Here is a 19604-nt window from a genome sequence, read left to right as displayed (position 1 = left end):
ACCCAGTAAGACGTGGTACTGTGATAGCCAGTGCAATACATGCAGGATCAAGTTAGTGATGGACAACAGCAACAATTTAATAACAATGATCTTGTGAAATGATTAACAAATTCCAAAGACGTTAGAAGATTTGGGGATTCAAAGGCCCCTTCTTCTAACAAGTAGTGATCTAAGGGTATATATCACAATCCTATTAATAATTGATAAATGCTATGGAAGCTCTCATGCATGTATAGATACTTCTTTAGTCTTGTAGGATAGTCATGGATGACCACCAGTCATGGTATACAGCATACTGAATGTACATCATAAACAACGGTCTGAGCTGATAAGTTACCACAAAAGCACAGGCATCTCAGCCGTTGGTAGTTATTTTCCCGAAAATGATAAGCCTGACAGTTACTATAGCGACATAAAAAAACAGATATTTACATGACCGACCATAAATAATCATAGACTGACCTTAAAAACAGCCCCTAAGGTATCCGATTTTGTTGACATAATTTCCGAAGAAATGCAGAGACGTTGTTTTGACGTCACTTTAAAGTGCAACTGTCATGGTCAGCAACCTGTCATGTAAAAATCATAAGCCACAGTTTATCATACACGGTTACCACAAAACACAGCACACGTTACATTATGACATACAAGATAACTAATCTAACACTTTTAAGAGCTAATGGAGGCATTCAAACAAATTATCTACATATGTAAAATAACGATGGACAATTAGGAAGTAAGAAGAATGGGAGGACTTTAGTACAATAAAGTATTTGTGTCTCCAAAGATGCACATTTAGATATAGATTCCTGTGGATAAGTGGAAAAAACCTTGACTACCATCCATTCAGAAGATAGATAACCTACTTCTTAGAGATCCTCTACGGTCTAAAATATGAAAGAAAACAGATTTTTTTTTTTTTTTTTTAAGAAGAAGGCTAACTATATTTTAGAGGGATATGACGAAGGCTAAAGTAATGCTGACTGACACGATATGCAAGAGATAGGAAACACTGCTACTTAAAGATATGTGGCATCATTTGTTGACTTGGTATTACAATTAGAGATGCTCACTGACCCCCGTGTTTTGGTTTTGGTTTTGGATCTGAACTACCCTCGGGTTTTGGTTTTGCCAAAACCGCCCTTGCGTGTTTTGGTTTTGGTTTTGGTTTTGTTTTGCTATTTTTTACAAAATTCCATTTTTTGGGCTAAAATCACATTATTTAGGTATTATTTTGTACTTACATTATTATTAACCTCACTAACACTAAATTCCAGTGATTTTCATTAAATTTTTACCATCTCACAGGTCACAATATGCTTTTCATACACTTTCAGGCAAATACTGCAGCAAACTGGCTGGATGTTAAGTGACAGAGCAACAAAACAAACACACTGCAGTTTATATCACATCTAGAAAACATTGCCACACACCGGTGTCACAAACTCACAATAGAAAAGTAATACAAGATGGAATTGTTCTTGGGCCCTCCCACCCACCCATATGTTGGATCTTAGATAGGACATGCACACTTTAACAAACCAAGCACTTCAGCAACAATGGCTGCCACTTTTGTGGCTGAAGTGCTTGGTTTGTTTAGGCCCCCACTAAACCAGCTATCAATGCCCTAAAGGCAGGTTAGACCAACAGTGCTGTAAAATGAATTCTACACTGTCAAGATGTTGTTGTCATCATATTCAGCATCATCCTCACCCTCATCAGTGTGTACATCATCATCACAGACTATTAATTAATCTCCGTGTCACGAGCCGTGGTGGCTTCAGGCATCTCCGCGACTCGCTTCTTGCTGTGCCCCGATGTCCCGGCCGTCGCCATGACGACCGGGACGTCACTTCCGCTGAGTCCCGGCTGTTGCCAAGGCAAGGGTCGGGACGCACTGTGCTGCAGCGCCGCGTCCCGGCGTCCAGTATAGCCGGGCGGCGCGCAATACTATTACTTAGTGCCAGCTGGGCTGTCCTTCCCTCTGATACGAGGGATTATTCTATTGGGCCACATCACATATTTAAGGCAGGAAGGTTATAGTTCCTGCTTTGCTGCTACTAGCCTGCTATATTTCTTGCTCCTGTGGATTTGATTATTTGTTGCCGACCTTTGCCTGATACCTGACTTCGTTTGATTGCTTGTGCCCCTAGACCTTTTTGTCTGGACTCCTATGCTGCTGATTTGCCTGTGACCTGACCTCGGTTTTGTGTACTGGATATTCTGTCTGCTGCCGGCCCTCAACCCTTGCCTGGATTTCATCCTGCTAATCGCTCCCATACGCTACTGCTGGGTTCTCCCCAGTCAGTGCGCAACTCACGACCCTTAGCTGTCTGCGGCCAAGTCTGTCCCCACCACTAGGGGCTCCAGCGAAAACCAGACTTCTGAGTAGACTCCGGGTTTTGCGTTGCTGGCTGTTGGGGTTCCTAACATTATAACCGGCCAAAAAAAATTTACTCTTGAAGTGAGTGAACTATCTTCTCGGCCCTATGGAACCTAGTCCGGCTCAAGTACTAGCAGGACAAATCCAGACCTTGTCCCAAATGGTCCAAGAGTTGTCTTAGCGGCAAGCCGCCCAAGAACAAGTGACAAGGGCCTCACAAGCCACTCAGCCTTCTGTGGTGGCACCCAAAATGAACCTACCCGATCGCTTTTCAGGAGACTGCAGACTCTTCCGCAATTTTCGTGAAAGCTGCAAGCTCTATTTCAAACTAAGGCCACTTTCGCCCGGATCTCCTCAGCAAAGAGTGGGAATTATTATCTCCCTTCTTCAAGGGGATCCTCAATCTTGGGCATTCAGCTTGGATCCTAACAGTCCTCAGCTGCAATCTGTGGACGCATTCTTTCAAGCTCTTGGTTTGATCTATGACGACCCGGATCGAGTGGCCTCTGCAGAAGCGCAACTGCGGTCCTTAACGCAAGGACGACGTTCTGCAGAAGATTACTGCTCAAACTTCAGGCGTTGGTCCTCAGACTGTGAATGGAATGACCCAGCTCTTCGTAGCCAGTTCCGATTGGGTCTGTCCGAACGAATTAAGGACTCTCTTGTCCAGTATCCTACCGCTGGATTGCTAGAGGAACTCATGCAATTGGCCATTCAAATCGACAGAAGATACAGAGAAAGGGAAGCTGAGAAGGAAAGTCCTTCGGCCTTTTCACCTGTGCCTTCTCCAACCTCTCCATTGATCAAGTGGAACCCATGCAACTGGGAGTATATCGGTTGTCTTCAGAAGAACGCACTCGGAGACGCAATCTGGGTCTCTGCTTATACTGCGGAGAGAAGGGCCATTTGCTCCGTTCCTGCCCCATCAGACTGGGAAAAGACCAGGCCAAGTGAACGTGGAGAGAGTACACTTAGGCCTACAGGTAATCTCTCTGAAGGATTCCCTACTTATACCTGCCCAACTCTGGTACGGTGGACAGGAGATTTCTATTCCTGCCTTTGTGGATAGTGGAGCTGCTGGAAACTTTTTAGACTTGACTCTTGCCCGGTCCCTGGGTTTCTCAGCTGTTCCTCTGGAAACTACTATCGCTGTGCACGGGCTAGATGGGAATCGCTTGAACAAGGGGGAGATCCAATATCGCTCACCTCCTCTTCTGCTGAAGATGGGTGCCCTTCACTCCAAGACCATCTCTCTGTACTTAATCCATTGTCCTTCGGTACCTCTTATCCTGAGTTATCCGTGGTTGGCCCTCCATAATCCCAGTATCGATTGAACTACAGGTGAGATAACCAGGTGGAGCTCCCGGTGCTCCTCCTCTTGTTTATCCTTGCCACTCAGGGTTTCTCATACTACCCTTTCCGCATCAAGAATTTCTTGATGTTTTTTCCAAGAAGAAAGCAGATATTCTCCCTCCTCACCGGGAGTACGACTGTGCGATCGATCTTATCCCAGGTTCCAAGTTACCCAAGGGAAGGTTATACGCCCTGTCTATTCCAGAAACATTAGCCATGGAATCATACGTAGAGGAGAATCTGCGAAAAGGCTTTATTATGCCTTCCAAGTCACCTGCAGGGGCAGGCTTCTTCTTTGTGGCCAAGAAGGACAGCAGCCTGAGGCCCTGTATTGACTACCGAGGGTTGAATAAGATAACTATCAAAAACACATACCCTTTGCCACTTATTTCAGTCATCTTTGACCAGCTAAAGGGAGCCAGGATCTACTCTAAGATTGACCTTCGAGGAGCATACAACCTGATTCGTATCTGTGAAGGCGACGACTGGAAAATGGCCTTCAATACCCAAACAGGCCATTTAGAATATCTCATCATGCCTTTCGGCCTCAGTAACACTCCAGCCGTCTTTAAAGACCTAATTAATGATGTCCTTCGTGAGTTCCTGGGCTCCTTTGTAGTCGTCTACTTAGATGACATCCTGATCTATTCTCAGTCGCTTGAACAACATTGTGAACATGTACAACTCCGCCATTATCACCCCTACGCTAAATTAGAAAAATGCGAGTTCGGAGTCTCCACAGTCACATTTTTGGGGTATGTCATCTCCCCAGAAGGATTCGCCATTTATCCCGTGAAGGTGCAGGCCATTCTCGACTGAATACGACCCTCGAATCTTAAAGCAATACAGAGGTTCCTAGGGTTCGCTAATTATTATAGAAAATTTATCAAATCCTTTTCTACTCTCGTAGCTCCTATCACATCCTTAACTCGCAAGGGAGTTGATACAAAAAACTGGTCTCCAATCGCTATCTCTGCCTTAAAGCAGGCCTTTGTGTCTGCACCTGTGCTTAGACATTCTAATCCAGACCTTCCATTTATCATTGAAGTGGGTGCCTCTGATGTAGGTGTAGGAGCAGTGCTATCCCAAAAAGACTTTGCAGACCATCGCCTTCACCCCTGTGCCTACTTATCTCGAAGATTTTCTTCTGCCGAGGGACATTACGATATTGGCAATTGGGAGTTGCTGGCCGTCAAGTGGGCATTGGAGGAATGGCGTCACTGGCTTAAAGGTGCAAAACATGTAATCACAATATATACCGACCACAAGAACCTGTCCTACATAGAGTCAGCCAAAAGGTTAAATTCCAGGCAAGCGCGGTGGTCTCTCTTCTTCTCCCATTTTCACTTCGTTATCACCTATCGACCTGGCTCAAAGAACCTCAGAGCTGATGCCTTGTCTCGCAGTTTTGTCTCTTCTCAAGCTTCGGTCTCTGAACCCTGTTCCATTGTTCCCCCTTCTTCCATTTTGATTGCCTTCACGCAGAAACTTGATAAAACCCTTCAACAATTTCAACCACAGGCACCTCCTGAAACTCCAGCGGACAAACTCTTTGTGCCAGTACATCTCAGGAAGTCGGTCCTCTCAGAGTGTCATGACAGCAAGACTTCTGGACATCCCGGGGTTACAAAGACCATCAAAATCATTTCTCATGTTGTCTGGTGGCCATCATTATCTGCGGATGTTAGAGAATATGTTTTATCTTGCGATCTCTGTTACAAAAATAAGATTGCCCGGAAATCTCCTACTGGCTTATTGTTGCCTTTGCTTGTTCCAGTTAGACCATGGACCCATCTGTCCATGGACTTTATTGTCGACTTACCTCCATCTTCCGGGTGCAACACCATCTGGATAACAGTGGATCGGTTCAGTAAAATGGCTCCTTTTATTCCTTTGACTAAATTACCTTCTGCACGCACGCTGGCCTCATTATTCATCAAACATGTGTTTCGTCTCCACGGTCTTCCTGAAAATATAGTGTCCGATCGCGGGTCTCAGTTCATTGCAGCTTTCTGTAGATCGTTTTGCTCATTGCTGGGTATTAGTCTAAACTTATCGTCTGCCTACTATCCACAGTCTAACGGACAAACTGAAAGGGTGAATAGAACAATATATAGAACAATATCTGCGATTGTATATATCAAAAAACCATGACAACTGGGTGGATCTTTTTCCATGGGCTGAGTTTACCTACAATAAAGCATGTCATTCCTCATCCCAGCACTCTCCTTTCTACTGAAACCTGGGGTATCATCCCAGAGCCAATTCGTTGTCTTCTTTGTCTGCTGATAAACCATCAGAATATAGGTCTACAGCCACCCGGCTTAGGAGGATCTGGAAATTGGTACATCAATCCTTACTCCGGGTCTCCTTTAGGTCCAAAGTTTTTGCTGACCTGCACCGTTCTGCCTGTTCCTTCAAGGTTGGAGATCTCGTGTGGTTATCCACTCGGAATATCAGACTTCGTTAACCATGCAGAAAACTTAGTCCCAAGTTTATCGGACCTTTTCCCTGAAACAAGTCAACCCAGTGTCATTCAAACTGAAACTTCCGGAATCCTTAAGAATGCCCAACACATTCCACTGTTCCCTGTTGAAACTCGTTCTTTCCTCCAAAAAGTTTGCACACCGACGGACTTCTAAACCTCAACCTGTATCTATTGACGGACATCAAGAATGTTAGGTCGAGAGGATCCTGGACTCGAAGAAAGTTCAGGGTCAAATTAATTTTCTTGTCCATTGGAAGGGGTACGGACCCGAAGAACGGTCCTGGGTACCGCAAAGAAATCTACACTCGGATAGGTAACTCACTGAGTTCTTTAAAAAATTCCCAGGAAAACCAGGTTGTCGGGGTTCCTTGATCCCTCCTCAAAGGGAAGGGGGGTACTGTCACGAGCCACGGCGGCTTCAGGCACCGCCACAACTCGCTTCTTGCTGTGCATCGACGGCCGGGACGTCACTTCCCCTGGATTTCACCCTGCTAATCGCTCCCATACGCTACCATTGGGTTCTCCCCAGTCAGTGCGCAACTCACGACCCTCAGCTGTCTGCGGCCAAGTCTGTCCCCACCACTAGGGGCTCCAGTGAAAACCAGACTTCTGAGTAGACTCCGGGTTTTGCGTTGCTAGCTGTTGGGGTTCCTAACACTCCGCTGGATTCCGCCATTACAGAAGTGTCAGTACTTGGATGTATTTGCTGGTAAAGGCCTTCGTTGTGGAAGATGTAATTCATTTTGATGAACATCATCTTTTTCACATTTTTAGGAAGTAACCTCCTACGTCATTCACTGACAAGGTTCCCGGCTGTGCTGAAAACTCTTTCTGAGTACACACTGGAGGGTGGGCAGCTTAGGTATTGCAAAGCGATATTGTACATGGGTTTCCAAATTGATTGTTTTTCCTCCCAGTTTGGAAATGGACTGTTTGACATTTTGATTTCAATGAACTCTTGAAAATAATCCTCCACCATCCTTTGCATGTTAATAGTAGGATCGGATGGAGTTATGGCTGAGGTCACACCTTTTTTGATAAAATTTTTGAAACCAGACCAGATGTCAAACTGTTGTGGTCTGCCACCTGCATCATCCCTGCTGCTCTTTGAAAAGTGCAATTTCTTACGAACAGCAGCTGCCTAAGAAACTGAAGGAGGAGACGTTGACAAGCCATGGACCAGTTCACTGGTCAACTTGCTGTCCAGGAGCTCCTTGCATCTGTTCAGATCTCAGTCATTTGGAAGCAAAGAATCTACGTAGGTCTTAAACATAGGATCAAAATTCGCCATAACATAGTGATCCGACTTCAAGATTTGAATATCTCTTGGATCATTGCGAAGGAAATAAAGTACTTGATCTACAAGACCAATATACTTTGCGGAATTGCTTAATTTCATCTCCTCCTTCAGTTTCTCAAGCTGCTTTTCCAATAGTCTAATTAAAGGAATGACTTGGCTCAAGCTAGCAGAGTCTGAACTCACTTCACACGTTACAACTTCAAATGGTTTCAGCACCTTGCACAGCACAGAAAGGATTCTCCACTGTGCAAGACTGAAATACATTCCCCCTCCTTTCCCAATGTCATGGCTTGTGCAATACGCTTGTATGGCTTTGCGCTGTTCCTCCATCCTCTGAAGCATGTACAGGGTGGAATTCCACCTTGTTAACACCTCTTGCTTAAGTTTGTGGCAGGGCAGATTAAATAGTTCTTGGAGCTGCAGCAATCTCCTACATGCTGTGGCAGAATACCGGAAATGTCCAAAAATTTTACGGGCCACCGAAAGCATCTCCTGCACCTCACTGTTATTTTTCAAGAAGCTCTGCACCACCAAGTATATTGTGTGAGCAAAACAGGGAATGTGATGGAATTCACCCAGCTGTAATGCTCGCACAATATTGTTGGCGTTATCAGAAATGACATATCCTGGGGAGAGTCCAAGTGGCATAAGCCATGGATCAGTGACATCCCTTAGTTTTCTTAACAAATTATCAGCACATGCCTGTGAAGTAGGTGATACAAAGAGTAGCCTGCCTGTGAGAAATGTTACCTAGTGGTGTACATGATGCTGCTGTTCCTGCTTGTGAAGGCGAATGACCAACCCAGTGGGCTGTCACAGACATATAATCTTTTAATCTTTTGTTTGCCCACTTCCACTTGTCCACATCTGTGGTTAAGTGTAAAGTGGGTAGAATGGAATTTTTGAGCCCAATTATTACATTTTTACGAACGTTCTGGTACAGCTGAGGAATAGCTTTTCTTGAAAAATGGTGTCGCGATGGAATTTTGTAACAGGGACACAAAACCTCAATTAACTGGGAAAAACCAGCTGCATTTATAGTGGATATTGGACGCAGATCTAACACTAGCATATTTGCCATGGCGTCTGTGATCCACTTTGTAACTGGGTGACTCCTGTCATACTTGCTTCCTCTAGCAAAAGATTGTTTTCACAGTTAATTCTAGTAAAGTACTATTGGTCTTCTTCTTGGGCTGCTTATGGGAGGAAGATTCACCCCCAGCAGCAGCAACAGCAGCAGCAGTGGGACTAATTCTTCAGAGGAATCAAGGATAGTGCAGGAGTCATATAGCCTTAGCAACTTGGATGCATGACTAACTCCGATCGCTAGTGAGGATATTGATGAGGACGGTGTTGTGGGTGTAGATTGCAGGCGTCGGGATGTAGTTACCATAACTTTCAGATTTTCCCAACACCTTGCCATGAACTTGCGTCAAATGGAGTAACATGGGTGAGGTTCCAAGATGGTTAAGGTCCCTCCCTCGACTGACTATGGCTTTACATACACTACAAATTCCTATACAACTGTTGTCAGGATTTGGGTAGGAAAAATTTCACATATAAGAAGTTACTTTTTTGGTCTTATGTCCAGGCATGACAATGGCCTTCTTCTTATCACATGCCAGAACTGCTTCCACTGGTGCAGGACTTACACAAACAACATCATCCTCATCAATATCCTCATTAGCGCCCTCGTCGGCTACACAAATATCCCCATCATCCTCTTGCAATTCCAAAGTGGCATCCTCAATTGGTGTATCACGGCTAGACTTGAGCTGTTCAGGCACACATCAGCAGAAATGCTGAAAGGGGCCTTCTTTATGGGTACACTATCACAATGGTCACGATTACACATACCACTCGTGGATGGACTCTCCTCAGGGATTGGTGTAATTTCTGAATCTGAGCATACATTTTCCTCGAACGCCTTACTGTTTTCTTCCAGCTCGGCTTTTACACGTAACAGTATTTGTGCACCACTTTTGGACTCCGAATTACTTTGTCTTGCTTGGTCATGAGTGACCTTACAAGAAGAAGCCTCAGTAACAATTTTAGATCTCACACTCATAGACAAAGGTGAAGGCCTCAATATTTCTTTGCCACTGTTGTGTAGAATGGCATGTTGGTAATTTTTTTTTCATTGTCAGTTAACTTTTCCTGTATTACAGCTCATTTTTTCTTCAACACGGTAAAAGGTGTTTTTTTTGGTGTGATTTTTTTCCCTGACTTCAAAAGACTATGTACTTTTACATAGGCTTTACCAGATGACGTACAGGGATAACTATCATCAGGACTGGTGGCAGCATCTGCTTGCTGCTCCTGCTCTTCTGTGTACTGCTGTGAATCCATATATTAGTATATTAGTATTTCAGCAATGACCAAATTACCAACGCAGCTCTTCTATTTGGGTGTATATTATACCCTATACTTATTAGTGCACTGTCAGAAAAAAAGACTGCATTGACTGGTATATTAGTATTTCAGCAATGACAAATTCAGCAATGGAGTTCATGTCTTTGGGTGTATAGAACACCCTACACTTATTAGTGCAAATTCAGAAAAAAAGCCTGCAAGGACTTGTAGATTAGTATTTCAGCAATGACCAAATTACCAACACAGCTCTTCTATTTGGATGTATATTACACCTTACGCTTATTAGTGCACATTCAGAAAAAAAGATGGCAAGGACTTGTTTATTTGTATTTCAGCAATGACAGAAATAGCAATGGAGTTCTTGTCTTTGGGTGTATAGAACACCCTACACTTATTGCTGCGAATTCTAACAAAAAGCCTGCAAGGACTTATATATTTCTATTTCAGCAATGAGAAATTCAGCAATGGAGCTCTGTGCTTTGTCACTCTATCCTACCCCTTCTGTATCCCTCTCTCAAGTGGTGCTAGATCGCGGTGGAGGGCGGTATTTAGTGATTCCAAAACTTGCGAGATCTGATGATGTCACAATGATGTTTTGCCTCATTTTGGAATCCAAATAGGTGCGAAAGTACCGAGTCGATTCGACTCTGTACTCGGATCCTCGCAGTTCGGGTGGGTTCGTTTTTCAAGAAACCAAGCCTGCCCATCTCTAATTACAGTTACAGTATGGTAAGTAAGAAACCCTATGAAATAAACCAAGGTTTAGTCTAATATGTTTCTGGGTGTAAATAAGACATCACAGTACAGGTATGCTATCTCCTATCTGGAATACAAAAGGTTTTTCTGTATCCATTGTTTAAACATAGCAAAATACCCTTAAAATTACCCTTGTCCTTCCTTTTCTCATTACATTTGTGTAGTGTGCTGTATACGGCATTCAGACTTATTATAACAGAGTTTTCTCAGCTTTCAGTGTAGAGATGGTGAAAGGTCTTTAGAATCTTGGCTATATATTCCATGTTGAACACTCTAATTGCCAATTTATAAAATAATACACTGCAGCTGCCTTAAATAAAATCTAGGTAAGATTGCAGTTCAGTGCATATTAAAAATGTTTCGTTCAGTGGTACTGAATGCATATTTTAACAACCCCATTGGTATGCTTAGATTTTCAGTACTTTCCAAAAGCACTGCAATGAAAGAGTCTAGATTATGCTTTCACATAATACTTCACCCAATTGCTAGGGAACAGGTGCTGTACTGCTTTTGTTGGAAGAGGCTCACTTACATTTACATACATCTCATGTCTTTGTTAATTATCTAATGTAACCACATGGAAGCTTATTGAAAGTACCCACATATTATTCAACAAAACCCAACAACTAAGCTTAAATTAAAGATGGTTGTTACAAAATGAGTGTATGGGGATAAAAAAATGCAGTTGTAACGTGTGCTGAAATAAATATCTGTGCAATGAGTTACTATTTTATAAACACCTAGTAAACAGGTGCTGCCTGTATCAGTGTAGACTGTTTAGCGCCTCCCATTTACAAACACAGTAAACGCCAACATCAAGAAAAATCCACGGAACTTAGGACACAGGTGCATCATTGTGTACATGAAGGTGTGCATTGCATACATCAGCAGTTATCTGATGTTATCAGCCCGGTATAGTCACAGCATGATATGCTCTTCTTTATATTATTCTGTATATGTTTATCCAAATTATTTAATCAGGTATACTTAGTATAATTGCTTACTTGGTGCCATATATGTTATGCCAAATCTAATATGAAAAAGAGTAGTGTTCAGGCGCCAATGTAGGCAGTTTTTCCTAGTCCTGGTTAACTCCAACTGCTTTTTTTGCCTGGAACCCAGGATCCTGTTATATCTGGATTAGGAGAATTATTTTTTCATTTTTAATCTTTAGAATGCATTCTCTGATCCTTTGCAATATGTGTCCCAGTGTTGAGTTGAAAAGTCTGTTTGTATTCTCTTACAGAGTCTGCAGCGCCCCCTGCAGGGGTACTAGCATGCTCAGTCAGTTTGAAGAGCGACAGATAATTCTGCCCTAAACAATATCTAGTTTGAGAAAAACTTTGTTCTAGTTAGGTCAGGGTTCTTTGTTTTGATATTGAGATTAAGGGCTAGATTTACTAAGATGCGGGTTTGAAAAAGTGGGGATGTTGCCTATAGCAACCAATCAGATTCTAGCTTTCATTTTGTAGAAGGTACTAAATTAATGAAAGCTAGAACCTGATTGGTTGCTATAGGCAACATCCCCACTTTTGCAAACCCGCAGCTTAGTAAATCTAGCCCTAAGTGACTTTCTATAACATACAGATACGTGGGTAAAGTAGAATGCATTTTATGACCAATTTGTTTTAGTTCATGAAGTAAATATGAAATATATTTATTCGTTTGATTTTTCCAACTATGATGAAAACAAAATGTGCAAAGCCAATAATTGTTTTTTTAATTCTAAATGCTGTAATATCTTATTTATACACAGACCCAATGCGATGTAAGTCAACAATGCTAACCATTGTGCCATCATATCTTCCTCTACCATGCTAATAGCACTGCCGTCACCAGCAGCAACATCATTTGGGTTTTTTTATGATATAATTCTGCTTATATGGTCAGGGTCAAAAATACTTTTCTTAAAATCTACAAAATAAAAGCCAACATATTTTAACTCCTGTGTCATTTTACATAAAATACTCTTATTTCAGGCAACAGTCGCTGCATTTGCTGCTAGTGAAGGTCATTCTCACCCTCGTGTAGTGGAGTTGCCAAAAACTGATGAAGGACTTGGCTTCAACGTTATGGGAGGAAAGGAGCAGAATTCTCCAATTTACATCAGCCGCATCATTCCGGGAGGCGTGGCGGAGCGACAAGGAGGACTGAAGCGGGGAGACCAGCTACTTTCAGTAAATGGAGTGGTATGGTTAACGTATTCTCTTCTGTTTTACTACAGTGATCATATAGTCTTTGTTTCCCCAATCTATAGTTATCTTGTAATATATGTAATAAATGCAGGAGTCAGACACCAGAGCCTCCATCAATGCTACGTGCTGATACAGACAAGCTTTTGCTTATAGTATTTTTGTAGACAGGGTTTCCTTTTGGATCTATTAGTGCTGATGGGCATCCACATGTATTCCCCAGCTACTGCTATCCTTTGCAGTTACCTGTTTTTTCTTCACAATGATGAAACGTGACCACCCCTATAATTGTCCATTAAAAGGGTTTTAGACCTTAAAATTACTTTAAAAAATTAAAAATAATATTCTTCCGATTCCCAATATGATTATTTCATAATTTATATCAGCAGTTACCAGAAGATCTTTCTCTTTAACTGTGATACCAAGGTGTTGGCAACAATACTAAAATATCAGATTGATGCAGGTTGTCTCCAAGGATCAAATTGGCTTTATGACAGGTCTACGGATTGGAATCTGCGACAGTTCTGCATAAATTTGAGATAAGATCTAATTTCATTAAGCGAGAGCAGCATCTGTACAGAAACACTACCGCCAGGGTATAAAATAGTACTGTGACTGCTTCTAAGGAGCGCTATGCACCAAGGCTGTTCATCTCTCCACACTTCTATTTGTCCTTGCCATAGTACCATTAGCAATATCCTTTAGAGCAGAGAAGCAGAGCAATGTGAAAAAGTGCACCCCCCCCCTTACACACACACACACACACACACACACATACACATACACATACACACACACACACATACATACACACACACACACACACACACATACACATACACATATACACACACACACACACACATATACACTCTTTAATAAAAAAAAGCTTTTTCGTTTTTCTCGTAAAATACTGCTTATTTTTATGGATTAAATTAATCCTGAAAGTGGGGGGACAACAGGATTGTTTTTATGTTTTGCAACAAAACCAGAGAAGAAATAAGCCTGTGCTCGGTTAATCTCATAATATATAGGGTACCAGCTGCTTGCAATATAAATGCCCTATATGCATACAAAACAAAAGTACAATTGATTTTGGCTAATATTAATGGTGTTTGAAGCATATAAGTCAGTGTAGGACCTGCATACAATGAGGTGCCCTTGATGTTGGGATGCAGGCTTAAATATTTGAAAATATGATCCAATATCTCAAGTTTTCATATTGCTAGATACACAAAGATTTGCAGTGTTAAAGATAAGAGCTGACAACAACTATCTCTCTGTTTTTATGTTTTTTTGTCAAGCTTTTTACTACATTACATAGACTGCACTTAAAAATGTGATTCTTTGCCGAAGGGCAGCATGAAAACATAAAATTGGCTGTTAACCCATCTCCACAGCTAAGAATGCCATCACTCCGCCAAGCTCCTCCCCTTGGCCACTGCAACATTCAGCTACTTGACAAGCACTGCTCTGCAAGTCTGTGCACTTTGGCAAAAAGCTAGGTGCATAGCCCACAGGCTTCAGGAGATGGAAAACATTCAGGTTATACAGGATATATATAGTTCAGATTTATTTCAAATTCAAAAATATGTGTTGTTATATAAACATCTACTGATTTTCTTTGAATCTATTCACTCTTCAGTCTGTTTAACCTCTTTTCCCTTGTTTTCCTCTTTTCCCTTCTCTACATAGATGAAAGTTGTTATTATATTTCCAATTAATGCAAATAAAAAAAATTGACACTAAACATTAATGTGATTGAGTCTTTCACGTACTGGTAAAGTTATATTGAAAACTATTAGTAAAGGCATACAGTAGTCTAATAGTCAGGCCTTCATATTTCCAGGTTCTGTAAAAAATGTCTTTCACCGGCTTGCTAGCATATGTGTTAATTGGATTGGTCTAATGATTGGTTTTTTTTTTATTTCTATAAATGCAGAGTGTGGAAGGGGAACATCATGAGAAGGCTGTGGAGCTGCTGAAGGCTGCAAAAGACAGTGTTAAGCTTGTAGTGCGATACACACCCAAGGTGTTGGATGAAATGGAGGCTCGTTTTGAGAAGCTGAGGACCGCTAGGCGCCGGCAGCAACAGCAGATACTAATTCAGCAGCAGCAGCAGCAGCAGCAACAACAACAACAACAACAGACACAGCAAAATCATATGTCGTAGGTGAGAGTTTTCATTGCTTTCACTTCTAATCTGAGAAAATTGCAGTGGGGCAAAATATAAGGTTATAAAGAGTCAGGAAACAACAGACACGCTGTTAAATAATGGTTTTTACATTAGAAATATACATTATTTGGGAGGCACTGATAACTTATATATATAGAATACTTTTCTTAGTGTAACTAAATACTAAGTGCTCACTAACACAGATAGAGCCACAATGCTCCATATCAGTCACTAAATTTAAATTTAATAACAATTGCCTGTACCATTGTTTCACATCATATGGTGAAAACCACATGAGTACGAGAATCCATCCTGCCTGGTGCCAACAGTGCTTGCTGGTGCGGTAATGGTGTGGGGTGTTTTGATAGCACACATCTATTCCCTACAAATAAAGCAAATTAAGCTGAACAAAGGGATCCACTCAGGGTCTGGAGAATAAGGCAGGTGGTGTCTGCAACTTCTGACACGTCACTGAATCTTGGTAGAATCTAAACATATAAGTTATTATGATATAGTGGCTGATAACCTTCTGTGGGGTAGTCTTTGAATACAGTATGGCGTAACTAGACTTGAGCAAGTGTATGACAATAATACTTTATATATTATACTTTATATAATACTTTTACTCAACTTCAACAGAAACTTGCCAAGGTCCCTCTTTTTCAGATATTTAGAACTTTAACATGGCTTAAACAGTTTGTAACGCTCCTCTATCTGGGATTGCAGGCCTTAACATCCAGGTTTTATATACACTTAATCCAAACCAAAAACCCTATAGTAGCCACATTCAACAGTGATTGGAAGGATGCATTGATATCCAACACTATAGTATCCCACCCTGTTACTAATTGACTTAGTTGTACATTAAATGCAAACCATACCTAACCCTAATCCAGTGACACAGGGCAGTTGGGATGTCACATGTGCCGCTAACTACAAACTGACTTTTGGCAATTGCTTGGGTCCTACCCTCCCTTATCTCAATTTTGGCAGGAAGTAGTGATCTTTATATCTACCATTCTATCTGTCCTTTTTTCATGGGATCCTAGGATTTGTCTGTTTGGGATTCTAGATTTTCATGAGGGGGTTCACTTTTATGTGCCAGTAAAACAACAGTCCTGAGATGGAATCCATCCAATCCAACCATACCATTTTGAAAATCCTTCATTAACAAGACACTAATTTCACTGCACCACTTGCATGTAAATGACCCTAATGTGTGTTACTACCTATACTTGTCACGAGTTTTAGGTACAAGTACGGTTTTTGGTTGTTTTTCTATTTTCTTTTGTCATAAGTAATAGAAAATTGGCATCTGAGTTACCATTCTGATTGAGAGGCAGCTTATTATCTTTATTACCCTCAGTGATGGACAATGGAGAAATCAGGACATACATAAACCAAAGACATACAAGGTAGACCAATTAAATAAAGACATGAAAAGAAAGGATAGGGAAGGCACTGCTCATGAGCGAGAGAAAAATAAGCCCGCGCTCTGTATATTCCACATTATATATGGTACCAGCTGCTTGGCAATAAGCCCGCGCTCGGTATATCCCATATTGTATGTGGTACCAGCTGCGTGGCAATATAAATGCTCATATATGTATACAAAACAAAAAGACAAGTTGTCAGCGCTTATCCTTTAAACTGCATATCAGTGTGTGTCTAGCAAAATGAAAACATGAGGTATTAGTTCATATTTTGATCAAAAGACTTAAGCCTGCATCCCACGTCAAGGGTACCTCATTATATGCAGGTCCTACACTGACCTATATGCTTTAAACACTATTAAAATGCAGTTAAAATCAGATGCACTCACCTCCCAGGTATAGGGATTTACATCTAGCAAAGGCTGGCTTGTGAGCCACACCCAAATGTGCCTTAAATAGGCTTGATGGACAGCTGCTATGACAAAAAGGCAATATTTTAAAACAAAACCAGAGAAAAATAAGTCCGCGCTCAGTATATCCCACATTATATATGGTACCAGCTGCTTGGCAATAAGCCCGCGCTCGGTATATCCCACCTGTGCAACACATATTAATGTCCATTGTAAACAAGCACTATGTCAGAAATAAAGTTTTGCAGATGTTAATACCTACTTTTTTCTATATGTGTCACAAGTAGATCCCTGCTCACAACCTACAACTCTAGCTACGGCAACCCATTCTTTTGCTCTCAGTTTTTTTGCTCTTTGCTTTCACTGCAGGTTTTTCTCAAGAAAGAAGCACTGATAGATCGGCGACAATGAAGCAATTCCACCAGAAGTCCAAGAACCAAGAAGAATTAGTTCCCAATATCCGGAAACAGGTGGATGAGTACTCCTTTGGCAAGGATATTAATAAGAGTTCCCTGCAAAAGGTGATATTTTTGGTAGATAGGAAAACCTCTTTGTTTTGGACTTACCTTCCAATATTTAATGTAACCATTTAATTTAGTATTGTGTAAAGAGGATTAAACAGTCTGTAATTGGTTAATTCATTTCTATAGTTGGGTCTGAGTGCCTGGGATTGTGTCTAGAAATAGTCATTGTTCACTGGACACCGAACTGCATCAGTTTAGTGCACTAAGAGATCAGCACATGTACACACTCAAGAAGAATACTCTGTACTGTACATTGCATAATTTAAAACTTGTTGTTTGTAATAAAATGCAATATTTTTTCCTTACAATAGTAAGTTATTACATTTATACAGTTTTATGTTTTTAGGCACAGCAGCATTTTCTTTTGTGTTTTGTATGTTTAAATGAAGCAATGTTAGATACTGTAGCTGCTGCAAAAGTAGAAATACTGTATTTTACATATGACTATTATATGTAGCATTTATGACCATATTGTATATGAGAGACAGATATTATTTGTCCTTGTGTGTTGTATATTTTTTTGGTTTTTCTTTCTTATTTTACTGTTTTAAGAATTGCTATTTATACACTTTGTTATATTAAGGTCTGCCCAGTGTTTACAGTACTCATTTATTGTCAGAATTAAATATTTTCTAATAAAAAAATATTGCCTAGTAAATGTATTTATGTTTACACTAGAAGTACTGTAAATAAACTAGTAAGATATGTGCCATCACCATCATCAGCTGACATGGACACATCCCTCATTTGTTTCACTACACAATGTCTGTGGTATGATTCAGATTTTGGAGATCGGTGGTACTTTACCTTTTGCTTTCATATATTAGTGGAAGGGAAAAAAAAAAGGGAGGGTATGGAAAAGAAAGAGGAGGAAGGGATGAACTAAGTACAAAACATAGGGCTGCAAAGTCAAAATAAAGGACAGAATAGAAAATAAGCAAAATTCAGTGAATAAAGAATTCTAGTGCCTGCCTAGATTTCACAGAATTTAGCGTGGGTTTCCTCCGGGTGCTCCGGTCTCCTCCCACACTCCAAAAACATACTGGTAGGTTAATTGGCTGCTAACAAATTGACCCTAGTCTGTGTGTATGTGTCTGTGTGTCTGTGTGTGTGTGTGTGTGTGTGTGTGTGTGTGTGTGTGTATGTGTGAGTGTGTGTCTATATTAGGGAATTTAGACTGTAAGCCCCAATGGGGCAGGGACTGATGTGAGTGAGTTCTCTGTACAGCGCTGCGGAATTAGTGGCGCTATGTAAATAAATGATGATGATGATGTCAGGCACCATCCCTGCTTACTTCCTCTGCCGCTGGAATGGGTGCCTGTTGCCTGGGACGTGACTTCTGGGTGCCCCTTCAGCCGATTCGTGCATGTGCATCTGTTGATAGGCAGCGGGAAGCGATTTTAGGAGTTTCGTCACTGACTACCTGAAGACTAAATGATTCAGTCTCGGGACCACTCCAGTGCCAGAGTATTGAGTCTCACAAATTTTGTCTAGATCTGTTTCAGTGCACTATTGATACAGTTTCTTCCGGTTCCATCCATCCTTGTTAATATGGTTCTGACTCCTGCATATTCCTGACTAGTCTTTTGCATTTCTCAGGTTTTGTTTGAATTTTTCGGTTCTGGCCTTGGCTTCCTTGACGATTATTCTGCCCCACAATTCTGGTTCCATTTGGATCTCCCAGTTCTGACCTCGGCTTCCCAGATGACTCTTCTGCCTCACAATTCTGGTTCTGTTCAGATCTCCTGGTTCTGACCTCAGCTATCCTGACTACTTCTACTTGTGTCCCAGCTGCCTCGCTTGCGACTGACATAGAGGTCTGTGACCTGCACATCTCACACAGGGAAGACCATACCTCCTTGGAGTCCTCGGTGAACTGGGAGCATTTTAGACTCCATGCCTCTTTGCTCAGTAGTGCCAACCACTGGCAGGTATATGTCCATTATTTTCCTAGAGTGCTTGTGACAGAATACTCTGGCCCAATATGGACAATGCTGGAGAACCATCTGCTCGTGAGTTACTTCAATATCTAGCTATATAGGTGGACCAACAGAAATTGAATCAGGCCCAGCTTCTTCAATGCCTGTAAGAACTAGCTACTCACCTGGACACTATACAGGGATCTCTGATTCCACCAGTACAAGCTCAACACCATTACTGTAAAGAATGTCTATCCTTTGCCTCTTATCTCCAAACTTTTTGACCGCATCCATGGG

General features: G+C 41.5%; 1 protein-coding gene across 2 annotated transcripts in view; it reads left to right on the top strand.

Moving 5' to 3' along the window:
* The window catches only part of LIN7A (lin-7 cell polarity scaffold A), a 75353-nt gene extending 57343 nt beyond the window's left edge, over positions 1–18010 (top strand). Inside the window, exons 4-6 of one of the 2 annotated variants that reach the window (XM_075209352.1) lie at positions 12633–12842; positions 14788–15014; positions 17234–18010. In XM_075209352.1, coding sequence (XP_075065453.1) covers positions 12633–12842; positions 14788–15014; positions 17234–17258 — 462 coding nt within the window. In that variant the 3' untranslated portion in view covers positions 17259–18010. Of the gene's footprint in view, positions 1–12632; positions 12843–14787; positions 15019–17233 lie in introns of both variants that reach the window. The other variant, XM_075209353.1, reaches the window with a different exon arrangement.
* Positions 18011–19604: the final 1594 nt, after the last annotated feature.

This window comes from Mixophyes fleayi, chromosome 4 (assembly GCF_038048845.1).
Source record: "Mixophyes fleayi isolate aMixFle1 chromosome 4, aMixFle1.hap1, whole genome shotgun sequence".
NCBI lineage: Eukaryota > Metazoa > Chordata > Amphibia > Anura > Limnodynastidae > Mixophyes > Mixophyes fleayi.
The sequence above is the reverse complement of the archived record's forward strand: the minus strand, read 5'-3'. Positions and strand labels throughout refer to the sequence as shown.